The sequence below is a fragment of the Terrapene carolina genome, unplaced genomic scaffold (genome assembly GCF_002925995.2).
Source record: "Terrapene carolina triunguis isolate 2854851 unplaced genomic scaffold, T_m_triunguis-2.0 Scaffold21, whole genome shotgun sequence".
NCBI classification, from domain to species: Eukaryota; Metazoa; Chordata; order Testudines; family Emydidae; genus Terrapene; species Terrapene triunguis.
In genome coordinates, this window is record NW_020664372.1 from 40,998,045 (window position 1) to 41,011,210 (window position 13,166).

Sequence of the window (13,166 nt, forward strand, 5' to 3'; positions counted from 1 at the left end):
CACAGGCCCATCTCTCTGAGGGAGAATAGGAGAACCCTGCTTCCTGGCAGTTGGGATGGGGGGAGGAGTAACCAGCAGCCCCTGCCTTCAGCAGCCATGGGGAGATCCCTGGATGAGTGTGGAGCCAGGGGATACTGATTTCACTCTCAGCAGGATTTAAGGGAAAGGGAGAATCAGTGCCGGTGTGAGCCCACTGGGGGCCTTAAGCAGGAATACCCCCCCCCACACACAACACATACTAATAATTAATAGGGGCTCCCCTGAGTTCCTCAGGACCCGAAAAAATTGCTTAGTCTGCTTATGTCTAGCGCCCGGGGACGGGGGGGAAAGCAGGGCCGAGGGGAATCAGTGCCTCCCAGGACAGCGGCGGGGTCTTTCTCCTCTCCGCAACGGGGTGTCCGGGTTCTCCTCTCTCCTAGCCCGGCACTGAGCGCCTGAAATGCGGCGTCCCGGGTGGGGGAGGCGCTGCGGGGCCGGGCTAGGCGGGGAAGTGGGGGGAGTCTCCTGGCGCCGCAGCGCGAATCCCGGCCGCCGTGTCCCCGGAGAGGGAGCGGCGGCTCCGCGTCCAGGCTCCTCCCCCGCGGCCGGGCCGGGCCGCGATGCGAGCGGGCCGGAGGGAGGCGGCGGCGGCACGATGTGGCTGCGGCCCGAGGAGGTGCTGCTGAAGAACGCGCTCAAGCTCTGGGTCACCCAGAAGAGCAGCGGCTACTTCGTCCTCCAGCGGCGGCGGGGACACGGGGACGGCGGGGGCCGCTTCACCGGTACCGCCCGGCCGGGGCTGGGGAGGGAGCCGCCCAGGTGGGGCCCGCCGGGCCATTGCCCCCCCCGGAGCCGCTCGCCCCGCGGGCCCCGCCGGGCTGGGGAGGGAGGGGAAGCGGGAGCGCCCCTCACGCCCTGTGCCTGGCACCGCAGCGGGCGGCGGTCCCGGGCTCAGGAATCAGCTGGTTCCGGTCGGGACAGCGGAGCGGCTGCTGCCGCCCGGGGGAGCCCGGAGCAGGCTCTTTGTTCCGTGTCCTGGCGGGCTCTGATGGAGGCTGGTGCTGGGTTCAGCGCGGAGACAGGGCCGGGGGTGTGTGTCTGTGGCTGCGGAGCGGGTCACTGCCGGGGGTCCAGCTGCGGCGGGTTCCTGCTCGCCGGGGGCTCCGGGGTCTGCTTGCGGCCATGGGGGTGGACCTTCCAGAGTCACTGGTGCTGGGGTGGTTTGTTCTGGCGGCTCGATAAGTTACTTGGTAAAATGCTCCTTCCGGGCTGCTGGAAAATCTCTCCCTTTAAGGTGAGAAAAAGATGTTGAGGATTGTTTTGGGTAAGGCACTGAAAAACCATGGGCTGTTTGTTCAGCTGCAGCCGGAAGGCAAACAGAATCCTATTGTCCGCCTGCTTCGGTACAAAACAAAAGCGCGTCCCGCTTTATAAAGTACTTGTTAAACTCCGTAAGGAATAATGCGTGCAGTGCTGATCACCCTGCTGTAAGAATCTGAGTTATTGCCTTGCAGGGAGTGTTGCCTTTGTCTTCTATGAATGTTAGCAGGTTTAAATAATCCAGATGACAAGGAGAGGGTAAGGAATTCTTAAAGGTAACCAAAAACACTAATTTAGTGCATAGACTCCATTCTAATGGACAGTGTAGAAAAACTAAGAAAAATAGAAGTTTTCAGAATAGGTGGATTAACCTGGAATGAAAGGAGAGAGATGCTGGTGAGAAGAGTGAGCCAAAAAAAAAAAAAAAAAAACTCCCATACTGTTCTTATACAAGCATTGAGTGAAAAACACATACAATTATGGTGGTTTAAATTTCCTTCATGCATGTGTTGCAATATATTAAGTGCTGGATGATCTGTATTTCCTTTTTTAAAATAAAGGATTGATTCTTCAGAGTTCTTTGACTCTGACCAAGTCTCTTGAAACTTGTTAAGTTCAACATCAATTCAAGGGGAGCTGTACTAGTGTAACTACCCAGGTTAAAAGAACGAGGAGTACTTGTGGCGCCTTAGAGACTAAAACATTTATTTGGGCATAAGCTTTCGTGGGATAAAACCCACTTCATCCACTGCATGCATCCGAGGTTAGTGAAAATTACAAATGCTTCACAGTTTTCTTATGGAATTGACTTCAAACCTCCTCTTCTTTTTGCTGATACAGACTAACACGGATACCACTCTGTACCCATGTTAGTGATTGAAACAAAAGGGGTATATTAGCATTTGTCTTAAAATTTCACTTCTTTGAGCTACCACAAATGTAGCTTTAGTACAGACTGGCCGCAAGCATTTTAATGACCATGTTGTCCAATTCTACTTTAAGCAGGTCTAGCCCTTATGGTGGCTATTTGCTGCTTCATATACACACGAAAAGCAGCAGTGATAATACAGATGGATGAAGAAAAGCAATTGCCCAGAGCTATCCTTTGGGATTTCTAAAAATGAAAGGGGCAGAGCCACTCAAGATTGATTCTATCCACCCCTGCTGGGAACTGCACAAACAAATCACAAAAAACCTTGCAGTCAGTAATATCAAAGATAGATCTAAGGAAAATCACCTTGAGTGATCTGTTTCTACATCTGTGGCTCGGACGTGATTAACTAATGAAACAAGTGGAGCTTCACAAATTCAGAACTAAAATTGATTGAGTAGGGCCAAGAAAATGATTTGGTGGCAGTTATCTGCATGTACTTTCTTAATGCTCATAGGATTTCTGTCATCCTATCAAATATACATGGTGAAAAATTACATTTAGTAGTGCATTTGCAACTTCATATTTCCATTAAATAGCTTCCAACCTACATTTGCATTTTTACTTCATTTGACTGTACAAAATGTTTATTTAGCACTTTAGTTGTGCATGGTACTTTTAGAAAATATGAAGACAATGGATCATATTCTGCTCTAAATTATGACAGTGTAAATCTGGAGTAATTTCAGTGGGATCAGTGAGTTATACCAGGTTAACTCTAGAGTTATTGAACAGAATTTGGTCCAAAGTCCTTGCTCTGAGAAGTTTACAATCCAGATTAGACCAAAACATGAAGAATATGATAATACATCATGTTGGGGATGGAGAAAGACAGCGGCAAGCAAGAAGAGGAAGGAATACTGCTCTTCAATGAGTCTGACTTCTGAAGAAAGAAGATTGTAGTCTATATCTTATTTTTTTTTAAATTCAGATTTCTTATGATGGATTGTAATTTAAAGAAAGCTGAGCTATTTAAATCTCAGAAACTTTTTTTATTCCTTAATAGACACTTTTAAAGGCTACTGTGTTTATTTGATATACACAAGGTAGAATTGTTCTATGATTCTTGTCCGTATGTGGCATTGTCTTCTGTTATCTCCATTTTATTTGGAGTCTGTGTCTGTCCTGGCTATGTAGGCATTCACTGTTTGTCACCATGAATGCTTAATTCTGATTCAGTAGACCAAGAGGTTGTCATGTTACAATTGTGTAACTTTCATGAAATCCTGGCCCAGTTGAAGTCAAGGGGATGGGATCAAGATCTAACCCCTAGGGCAGGGGTCTCAAACTCAGTTTACCTTAGGGCCAGTCCTCTAATCCTCCCAGCGGGCCAATAATGTCATTCATGCCACCCAGAACCCGCCTCCCACCTGCCTAAGGCTCTGGGAGGGAGTTTGGGTCAGGGAGGAGGTCTGGGGTAGGGGATTGGGGTGCCGGGTGCAGGCTCTGGGAGGGAGTTTGGATGGGGGAGGGGGTCTGGGGTGCAGGCTCTGGGCTGAGGTAGGGAGTGGGGGTGCAGGAGGAGGGGGTGGGGTTGCAGGCTCTGGAACGGAAGAGGGGGGTGGGGTTCAGGCTCTGGGAGGGAGTTTGGGGGTGGGATGTGGGCTCTGGGAGGGGGTCAGGGGTGTGGTGCTTACCTGGGGCTCCAAGGCGGGGCACTGCTGCCCCCAGGCACTGCCCCCGCAGCTTCCCATTGGCCGCAGGGGCGGTCGGGATGGGGGCAGTGCACAGAGGCACAGCCCAGCCCCGCCCTGGGGCCGCAGAGAGGGGCCGGCAGCCACATGGAGCGAGCACGCAGGAAGCCGCTCAGCTCTGCTGCGATGCCGGTGGTGAATAGAGCCCCGGGCTGTTTTAAATTGCCCAGGGAAGGGGGGGGAGGTGCCCTGGGGCGGTAGGCAGGGCCAAGGGAGAGACCCGGCCCCAAAATTGCTGGAGCCCCTAGGGCCACATTGGGGAGGTTCTTGGGCCACAGATGGCCCGTGGGTGGGGACTTTAAGACCCCTGCCCTAGGGTTTATATTATGTTTTCCCCTTCCTCCTTGTGTGGAACATATCATTCCTTGATTGCAGGGATGAGAGAGATTAATTTTCAGATCTAAAAATAGCTTCTACAGCTGTTAGTTTTAGGTCCAGGTTGATCATGTTGCTGAAATCACAAATGTGAAGTCTCTACTTCTGAGCTTTCCATGGCAGACACCTGCAAGTTTAAAATAAAAAATTGATGTTTGTTGTCTAGCTAAGTTCCTGGTGCATCCTGTTGGCTGAATGCAGAAGCTAAATCCGCAGTGTATACAATCTTTTTATATAAGGCTAGCATAAATCTGTTTTGGCTGACTAACTGAAAACACCCTTTCTCTTTCTATCCTCTTAATTTCCTCCATTTTAAGAAAATTAATTGTATTTCTTTAATCAGCTTTTGTTTGTATTGTAGAAGGGCCTAGAGGTTAGGTGCGTCTTACAAATGGAAAACAATACATAGAAAAAATTAAGTGCACTTTATGATGAACATAAGCAAAATGTTACAATTCTCTTTTACTTGGAACAGTCAAAAATGAGCACGATGGTGGGAAACAAAGTGAAAGAAAATAGTTAAAACCAGTGTGAAACTTTCAGTGTAAATGCTTAAAAAAAGTATGTTCAGTGATGGGAAAAATGGCTTGAAATTTCTAGGACTTTTAAATAGACTCTAAAAATAGATTAAAGAAATGTCACCCACATGGGAAGAGATTACACTACTTATTTTTTATAGCAGGTGTCTGAGTCAGGAGTTTTGGGTTTTGTTTCCGGCTCCATCATTAACTTAGTGAAAAGTGAGTGCTTACCTCACAAGGTTTGATAGGTGGTATGATTCCAGATGAAAGATTCAATAAAAATGAAAAGTACTATTATTAGTAGAGCCATCTTTGACTTTAAAATTATACAACAGTTCACTGCCCTAACTTTGATAAATCATGGAGGTTGTTTTTTAAAGGAGGGATCAGATGTCACTTAATACATTTTAATGTGCACAAAAGCATGTAAGCCACCGTGATAGTATATGATGTTTTCACTGTGCCTGTGCGTGAACAACTGCTTTTGGGTCCATTCTTTATTTACTCACTCTTCTTTCCAACCCATTTCACCCTTCTTTACAGGTTAATCTATCCAGAAAGTACAAATAAACCTAACACAGCACAGCAGAAGAATATATTTTGTTTAGATATATTCTTTTTTCATCCCCAAAGAATTGAACTATAGGGTAGACATATGTCACATGAAAGCACTAGTCTGTTTTTGTCATCAGGGTAGTGTATTTGTATTGAACTTTGAACAGGTGTGTACATAAGAGAAACATATAACCTCTACGGTCACTTAATCTTCTGCATACTAGCAAAGTTCACTGATACAAGTTGGGGTTGCAGGTGGTGTGGAAAACTGGCCTACTTTCATACAAGAGAAGGTGAGAGGAGATCTCTTAATCTGTTGATCACCCACTTTGTGTAATTTGTTTTCTAGACTTGCAAGGGACCTGATACAGCAAAGCAGTTAACCAAATGCTTAACCCTGAGCATGTGAGTAGTCCCCTTAACTTCAGTGGAACTACTCACATGCTTAAGTGCTTTGCTGGATCAGGGATATAGGCAGGAAATCTGAAATGTGTTCTGGAAAGCGTGTGTTTCAGGATGAAATTATCCACAAATTAACTTTAATCAAGATGTAATTCAGCTCTGGCTGATTCTGGGGTTGTATATAAATATAACTGAAGAAATCCTTTTGTAGTAGATCGCTTACGTTGTTGCTCTGGAAAAGGTGGGAGCTGGTTGAACTTGAACTTAATAACTAAGATATGTGCTGGTATCTTTCTGTAGTCTCTGTGAAGAATCTATGGTTTCCTTAGGTCAGAGGTGGGCAAACTACGGCCCGGCCCTCGAGCTGCTGCTGGGGAGCGGGATCGGGGGCTTGCCCCGCTCTGCACGTGCCGTGGCTCCCGGAAGCAGCATGTCCCCTATGCATAGGGGCAGCCAGGGGGCTCCGCACGCTGTCCCCGCCCCAATTACCGGCTCTGCAGCTCCCGCGGCCAAGGGGGGACATGCCACTGCTTCCAGGAGCTGCTTGAGATAAGCGCCGCCTGGAGCCTGCACCCCGACCTCCTCCCGCGCCCCATCCCCCTGCTCCAGCCCTGATCCCCCTCCTGCCCTCCGAACCCCTTGGTCCCCGCCTGGGGCCCCCCCCCACCCCCCCAACCCCCCCCCCCCCAGCTGGACCCCTCCCCCCCCCCTGCACCCCAACCCACAGCCCCAGCCCAGAGTTCCCCCACCCTGAACTCCTCATTTCTGGCCCCACCCCAGAGCCCACACCCCCAGCCGGAGTCCTCAGCCCCTCCCGCACCCAACTCCCAATTTCGTGAGCATTCATGGCCCGCCATACAATTTCCATACCCAAATGTGGCCCTCAGGCCAAAAAGTTTGTCCAGCCCTGCCTTAGGTAAATGGTAATCTCTGGTTGTCCATAAGATGTATAATCAAGAGTAGTGTCAAATCCTTGTCATTTATAGTAATATAATGTCAGAATGCCTTCGTCGCACAGAGTGAGGCTGTGGCACTACTGTCATTTTTATGAGAGGATGTTGGAAGTTTCAGCTCACTCCTCATTTGATTGGATTAGTACTGTGTATTCTGTTCAAAGCAAAAGAACATTTCCTGTAATTTTAATGTCTTGTTTAACTTTTTGTATTTTAAGATTTGGAATGTTGGATTAATAACATTCAATGCAAAGCTATTGATTATTTTCCCACTCCTTCCCCAATAGCTAACTAGTTGCAAATTTTGTTTATGCAGTATTCCATATTCTTACATATTACTTATGTCCAGCAGAATTCTAAGTGATTTTTTTTTATGTCCTCTAAATATTTGTAGGGTTGTTCTTATAACTCAGGGAAGAAAAACTGTAAACCAGAGGTTTACACTTATGGACACAACTTACCGTATATACTCGTTCATAAACCGATTTTTTTTTTTTTAGTAAAAAAGGGAAGCACCAGAGAAGGGGGTCAGCTTATGAACGGGTATAGAGAGGGAGAGGTGGGACACAGCCCCTCCCCCCAACAGAGGGAGCAAGGAGAGGCAGCACAGTTAGCAGAGACAGGAAGGGAAGAGGCGGGGCCAGAGTCTCTCCGCTTCTGGCCACGCTGCTCTCCCCTCAGCCTCGGAAGCAGCTGCAGCCGTGCCGCTCGGCCCCACCCCACAGAGCAGGCTGTGGCTGCGCCGCCCGGCCTGCCGGAGCACACTGCAGCCATGCCGCCGGCCCAGCCCGCTGGAACATGCTGCAGCCACACTGCCCGGTCTGGCCCTCTGGAGCAGGCTGCGGCCACGCTGCCCAGCCTGCCGGAGCAGCTCCAACCAGGCCAGAGACATCCTCCCCTGGCCCTCCCCAGATAAAGTGGGAAGGGATGGTATGGGGAGAGTGTAGGGGTCCCGAGCTAGGGGTGGGGTCATGTGGGGGGTGGTCATAGGGGTTACTCCCCTGACTCCCAGCTTCTCTCCTCCAAAAAATTTCCCCACCAGTTGCTGTCTCGGCCTGTCAGGGTAAGCAGCTGGTGCGCCGGGACACTTTGTTTACGTAGGTTTACCTCCATACCTGCAGACGCTCGAGGTAAACAAACCATCTCGGCCCACCAGTGGCTTATCCTGATGGCCCGGGAGCCAAAGGTTGAGCAACGTAGTTACACTAATATTGGCCTGTAGTGTAGACCTGGCCTCAGAAGCTGTAGAAAATAGGTTTTGATCAATTCATAGCATTAGTTAAAGTGAATAAGATATTAGGGTGCATTTAAAAAAAATACCATCCTAATGCAAAATGCAAAGCATCTGTTCTCAAGTTGTTGCCCACAGAGCTCCTTCTGGTAGTCCAGAGAGAGCTGGCTGGTCACAGGGTGCTGGTTCCCTTCTTTATTTCCAGTTGCCAAATTATTTACTGCATTTTGATTTAGAATAAAAAAGTGTCCATGCTAGGGTCTAGATTCCTTTTCCAGAAACAAAAAATATAATATAAGCAAAATTAAAGCCAGCAGCTGCTATGCATCTTCAAGCCAAAAATAATAAACTATGATAAAGTCCAGTCCAAACAATATCCCCATTCCTCACAAACATTAGCCCTTACTATGCCTGTTCCTCCTCCAACACCTGTGCAAATAACGAGGCGTTTAGCATACTCCAAAATTCAAGCTATTTCAGACCAAGGGCGTGAGTAGGCCGCAAAGTTGAGGTCCCTTCCTGGAAAGCATCATTCTGTTAACAGCTTCTTATGCTGAGGGACTCCACATTAAATGTCCCCATTGATAGCAGCTGTTGCAGTATGGCTCATGGAGAGGTCTCAAGAAGGAAGGTTCTAAGCCAGTTAGGGCTTCACAGGTCACAACCAACATCTTGGACTCAAATTGGGAACCGATGTGTGGATGAGACGATAGTGTTAATAGGAGGGATTTAAGTTTATTATTCCCTATTGGGAAAGGAGAAGCTTATACAGGAAGGATGGGCTCCACCTATACCAAAACAGAACCAGATTGCTGGCATATTTAATGAAAATCTCCCCCATGACTTTTTAAAACTAAGGGCTGTGGGAAAGCTGACAGGTGCAGAAGAGCATGTGTTTCAGACAGACACATACCTAATGGGAGGATCTATTAACAGGGATTCTCTATATCGGGGTGGGCAAACTATGGCCCGGGGGCCACATCCGGCCCTCCACACGTTTTAATCCGTCCCTCAAGCTCCCACTGGGAAGTGGGGTCTGGGGCTTGCCCGGCTCCGGCACTCCAGCCGGGGAGCAGGGTCGGGGTCTTGCCCCCCTCCATACTGCTCCCGGAAGCAGCGGCATTTCCCCCCCCCCCGCCCCTACGTGTAGGGACAGCCAGGGGGCTCCGCTCGCTGCCCCCGCAGCTCCCATTGGCCGGGAACTGCAGCCAATAGGAGCGGCGCCTGTGGACAGGGCAGCGCGCAGAGCCGCCTGGCCGCACCTCCGCATAGAAGCTGGAAGGGGGGACATGTCGCTGTTTCTGGGAGCTGCTTGAGGTAAGCGGTGCCCAGAGCCTGACCCCCTCCCATGCTCCTTCCCCAGCCCTGATCCCCCTCCCGCCCTCTGAACCCTTAGATCCCAGAGTGGAGTATCCTCCTGCACCCCCAACCCCTCATCCCCAGCCCCACCCCAGAGCCTGCACCCCCAGCCAGAGCCCTCTCGCCCCTCAGCCCCCAATTTTGTGAGCATTCATGGCCCACCATACAATTTCCATACCCAGATGTGGCCCTCGGGCCAAAAAGTTTGCCCAGCCCTGCTCTATATCCTAGTAAAGAGGACAGAAGTTGATAAAGTACAAGTAGGAGCTGAAGAGAAACAGTCAAACGAAAGAGTCCCATTCAATTATATCACATGAAGGCAGACAACTAAATAAAATTGACAAATTTTATAAGTGCTTGTACACAAATGCAAGATATCTAAATACTAAGATGGGTGAACTTTAGTGCCTGGTATTAGGTGAAGATATTGATAAATAGGTATCACAGCAACTTTGTGGAATGATGATAACCATTGGGACATGTTAATACCATGGTACATAATATATAGGAATGACAGAGTAGATCACGCTGGTGGGAGAGTGGCATTATGTGAAAAAAAGACACGAGTCAAATAAGGTGAAAATCTGAAATGAATCAAACTGTACCATAGAATTTCTATGGCTATACATTCCATGCTTGGATGATAAGAGTACAGCAGTGGGACTATATTACTGTCCACCCAACCAGGATAGTGTCAGTGACTGTGAAATGTTCCAGGAGAGTAGGGAGGCTACAAAAACAGAAAACCCAATAATAATGGGGGATTTCAACTAACCCCATATTGACTGGGTACTTGTCACCTTAGGATGGAATTCAGAGAGAAAATTTTTAGACACCATTAATGGTGACTTCTTGGGAACAGCTAGTCCTGGAATCCACCAGAGGAGAGGCAATTCTTGATTTAGTCCTAAGTGGCGCAGAGGATCTGGTCCAAGGGGTAAATATAGCTGAACCACTCGATAATACTGACTATAATATACTGTAATTAAACATCCTTCGGGTGGGGAATACCAAAGATACGCATTTAAATTAAAAAATGGGAACTACACAGACATGAGGAAACTAGTTAAACGGAAATTAAAAGGAACAGTGACGAGTGAAATGCTGGCAAGCTGCATGGAAATTAAAAAAAAACAAAACAATAATAGAGTCTCAAACTGTACGTATACCCAAATTTAAAAAACTAAACAGTAAGAAGACCAAAAAATGCCATAATCGCTAAACAGAATAAAAGAGGTGGTTAGAGACAAAAAGATATTGTTTAAAAATTGGAAGTCAGATCATAGTGAGGAAAATAGAAAGGAAAGTCTGTCAAGTCAAGTGGAAAAGTATAATTAGGCAGACCTAAAAAGTATTTGAAGAGCAACCTAGCAAAAGAGACAAAAAAAATTTAATATTAGTTTTTAAGTACATCAGAAGCAGGAAGCCTGCCAAACCGTCAGTGCAGCCACAGGATGTTCAGGGTGCTAAGGGAGCACTCCAGGAAGGTAAATCCGTTGCAAAGAAGCTACATGAATTCTTTGCAATTGGTTTTCTCCATAGAGGATGTGAGGTAGATTCCCACACCTGAACCATTCTTTCTGGGTGACAGATCTGAGAAACTGTCCCAGATTGAGGTGTAAATAGAGAAGGTTTGGAACAAATTGATAAATGAAACTAAGAAGTCCCCAGGTCCAGATGATATTCACCTAAGAGTTTTGAAGGAACTCAGAAATAGAATTGCAGAACTACTAACTGTGGTATAATCAATGAGGGGAGTCCTTGTGGCACCTTAGAGACTAACAAATTTATTTGGGCATAAGCTTTCATGGGCTATAACCCACTTCATCAGATGCATGGAGTGAAAAATACAGTAGGCAGATATAAATATACAGCACATGAAAAGATGGGAGTTGCCTTACCAAGTAGGGGGTCAGTGCTAACGAGGCCAATTCAGTCAGGGTGGATGTGGCCCATTCCCAACTGTTGACAAGAAGGTGTGAATATCAACAGAGGGAAAATTACTTTTTGTAGTGACCCAGCCACTCCCATTTTTTATTCCAGCCTAATTTGATGGTATCAAGTTAGCAAATTAATTCCAGTTCTGCAGTTTCTTGTTGGAGTCTGTTTTTTAAGTTTTTTTGTTGAAGAATGGCCACTTTTAAGTCTGTTATTGAGTGTCCAGGGAGATTGACGTGCTTTCCTACTGGTTTTTGAATGTTACAATTCTTGATGTCTGATTTGTGTCCATTTATTCTTTTGCATAGAGACGTCTGGTTTGGCCAATGTACATGGCAGATGGGCACTGCTGGCACATGATGGCATATATCACATTGGTAGATGTGCAGTGAATGAGCCCCTGATGCTGTGGCTGATGTGGTTTGGTCCTTGAATAGATATGTGGTCAGAGTTGGCAACGGGATTTGTTGCAGGGATTGGTTCCTAGATTAGTGTTTTTGTTGTGTGGTGTGTAGTTGCTGGTGAGTATTTGTTTCAGGTTGGGGCGCTGTCTGTAAGCGAGGACTGGCCTGTCTCCCAAGGTCTGTTAGAGTGAGGGATCGTCCTCCAGGATAGGTTGTAGATCCTTGATGATGCACTGGAGAGGTTTTAGTTGGGGGCTGTAAGTGATGGCTAGTGGCGTTCTGTTCCTTTATTTGTTGGGCCTGTCCTGTAGTAAGTGACTTCTGGGTACCCTTCTGGCTCTGTCAATCTGTTTCTTCACTTCCCCAGGTGGGTACTGTAGTTTTAAGAACGCTTGATAGAGATTTTGTAGGTATTTGTCTCTGTCTGAGGGATTGGAGCAAATGCGGTTGTATTTTAGGGCTTGGCTATAGACAATGGATAGTGTGGTGTGGTCTGGATGAAAGCTGGAGGCATTTAGGTAAGTATAGCGGTCAGTAGGTTTCTTGTATAGGGTGGTGTTTGTGACCATCACACACGGTAGTGTTCAGGAAGTGGATCTCTTGTGTGGACTGGTCCAGGCTGAGGTTGATGGTGGGGTGGAAATTGTTGAAATCCTGGTGGATTTCGTCAAGGGCCTCCTTCCCATGGGTCCAGATTATGGAGATGTCATCAATGTAGCGCAAGTCGAGTAGGGGCATTAAGGGACGAGAGCTGAGGAAGCATTGTTCTAAGTCAGCCATAAAGATGTTGGCATACTGTGGTGCCATGCGGATACCCATAGCAGTGCCCCTAGCTGTGGTATGTAACTTTAACCCTTAAATCAGCCCCTGTACCAGATGACTGTAACACTGATTTTTAAAACCGGCTCTAGAGTTGATCCTGGCAATTTCAGGCTGGTAAGCCTAACATCAGTACCAGGCAAATTGGTTGAACTTATAGTAAAAAACAGAATTATCAGACACATAGATGAACATGATATAATGGGAAAGAATCAACACAGATTCTGTAAAGGGAAATCATGTCCCACCAATCTATTAGAATTCTTTGAAGGGGACAGGGGTGAGGGGTGTGTGTGTCAACAAACGTGGACCAGGGTGATCCTGTGAATATAGTGTACTTGGACTTTCAGAAAGCCTTTGACAAGGTGCCTCACCAAAGGCACTTTACTTAAGCAAAGTAAGCAATCTTGGGATAAGAGAAAAGTTCCTCTTATGGATCAGTAACTGGTTAAAAGATAATAAATGGTCAGTTTTCACAGTGGTGAGAGGTAAATAGCGGGGTCCCCCAAGGATCTGTACTGGGACCATTGTTATTCAACATAGTCAATATGATCTGGAAAAAAGGGGTAAACAGTGAGGTTGTAAAGTTTGGTGGTGATTCAGAATTATTCAAGATAGTTAAAACCAAAGTTGACTGCAAAAAGTTACAAAGGGATCTCTCAAAACTGGATAACTGGTCAAGAAA

The 13,166-nt window shown here is 47.0% G+C and overlaps 1 protein-coding gene across 3 annotated transcripts in view; it reads left to right on the forward strand.

The window, feature by feature from the left end:
• The first annotated feature begins 549 nt into the window (after window positions 1–549).
• The window catches only part of TBC1D8 (TBC1 domain family member 8), a 77,447-nt gene continuing 64,830 nt past the window's right edge, over window positions 550–13,166 (forward strand). For all 3 annotated transcript variants that reach the window (XM_026647879.2, XM_026647882.2, XM_026647883.2), the window contains exon 1: window positions 550–761. In XM_026647879.2, coding sequence (XP_026503664.1) covers window positions 635–761 — 127 coding nt within the window. In that variant the 5' untranslated portion in view covers window positions 550–634. The remainder of the gene's footprint in view (window positions 762–13,166) is intronic.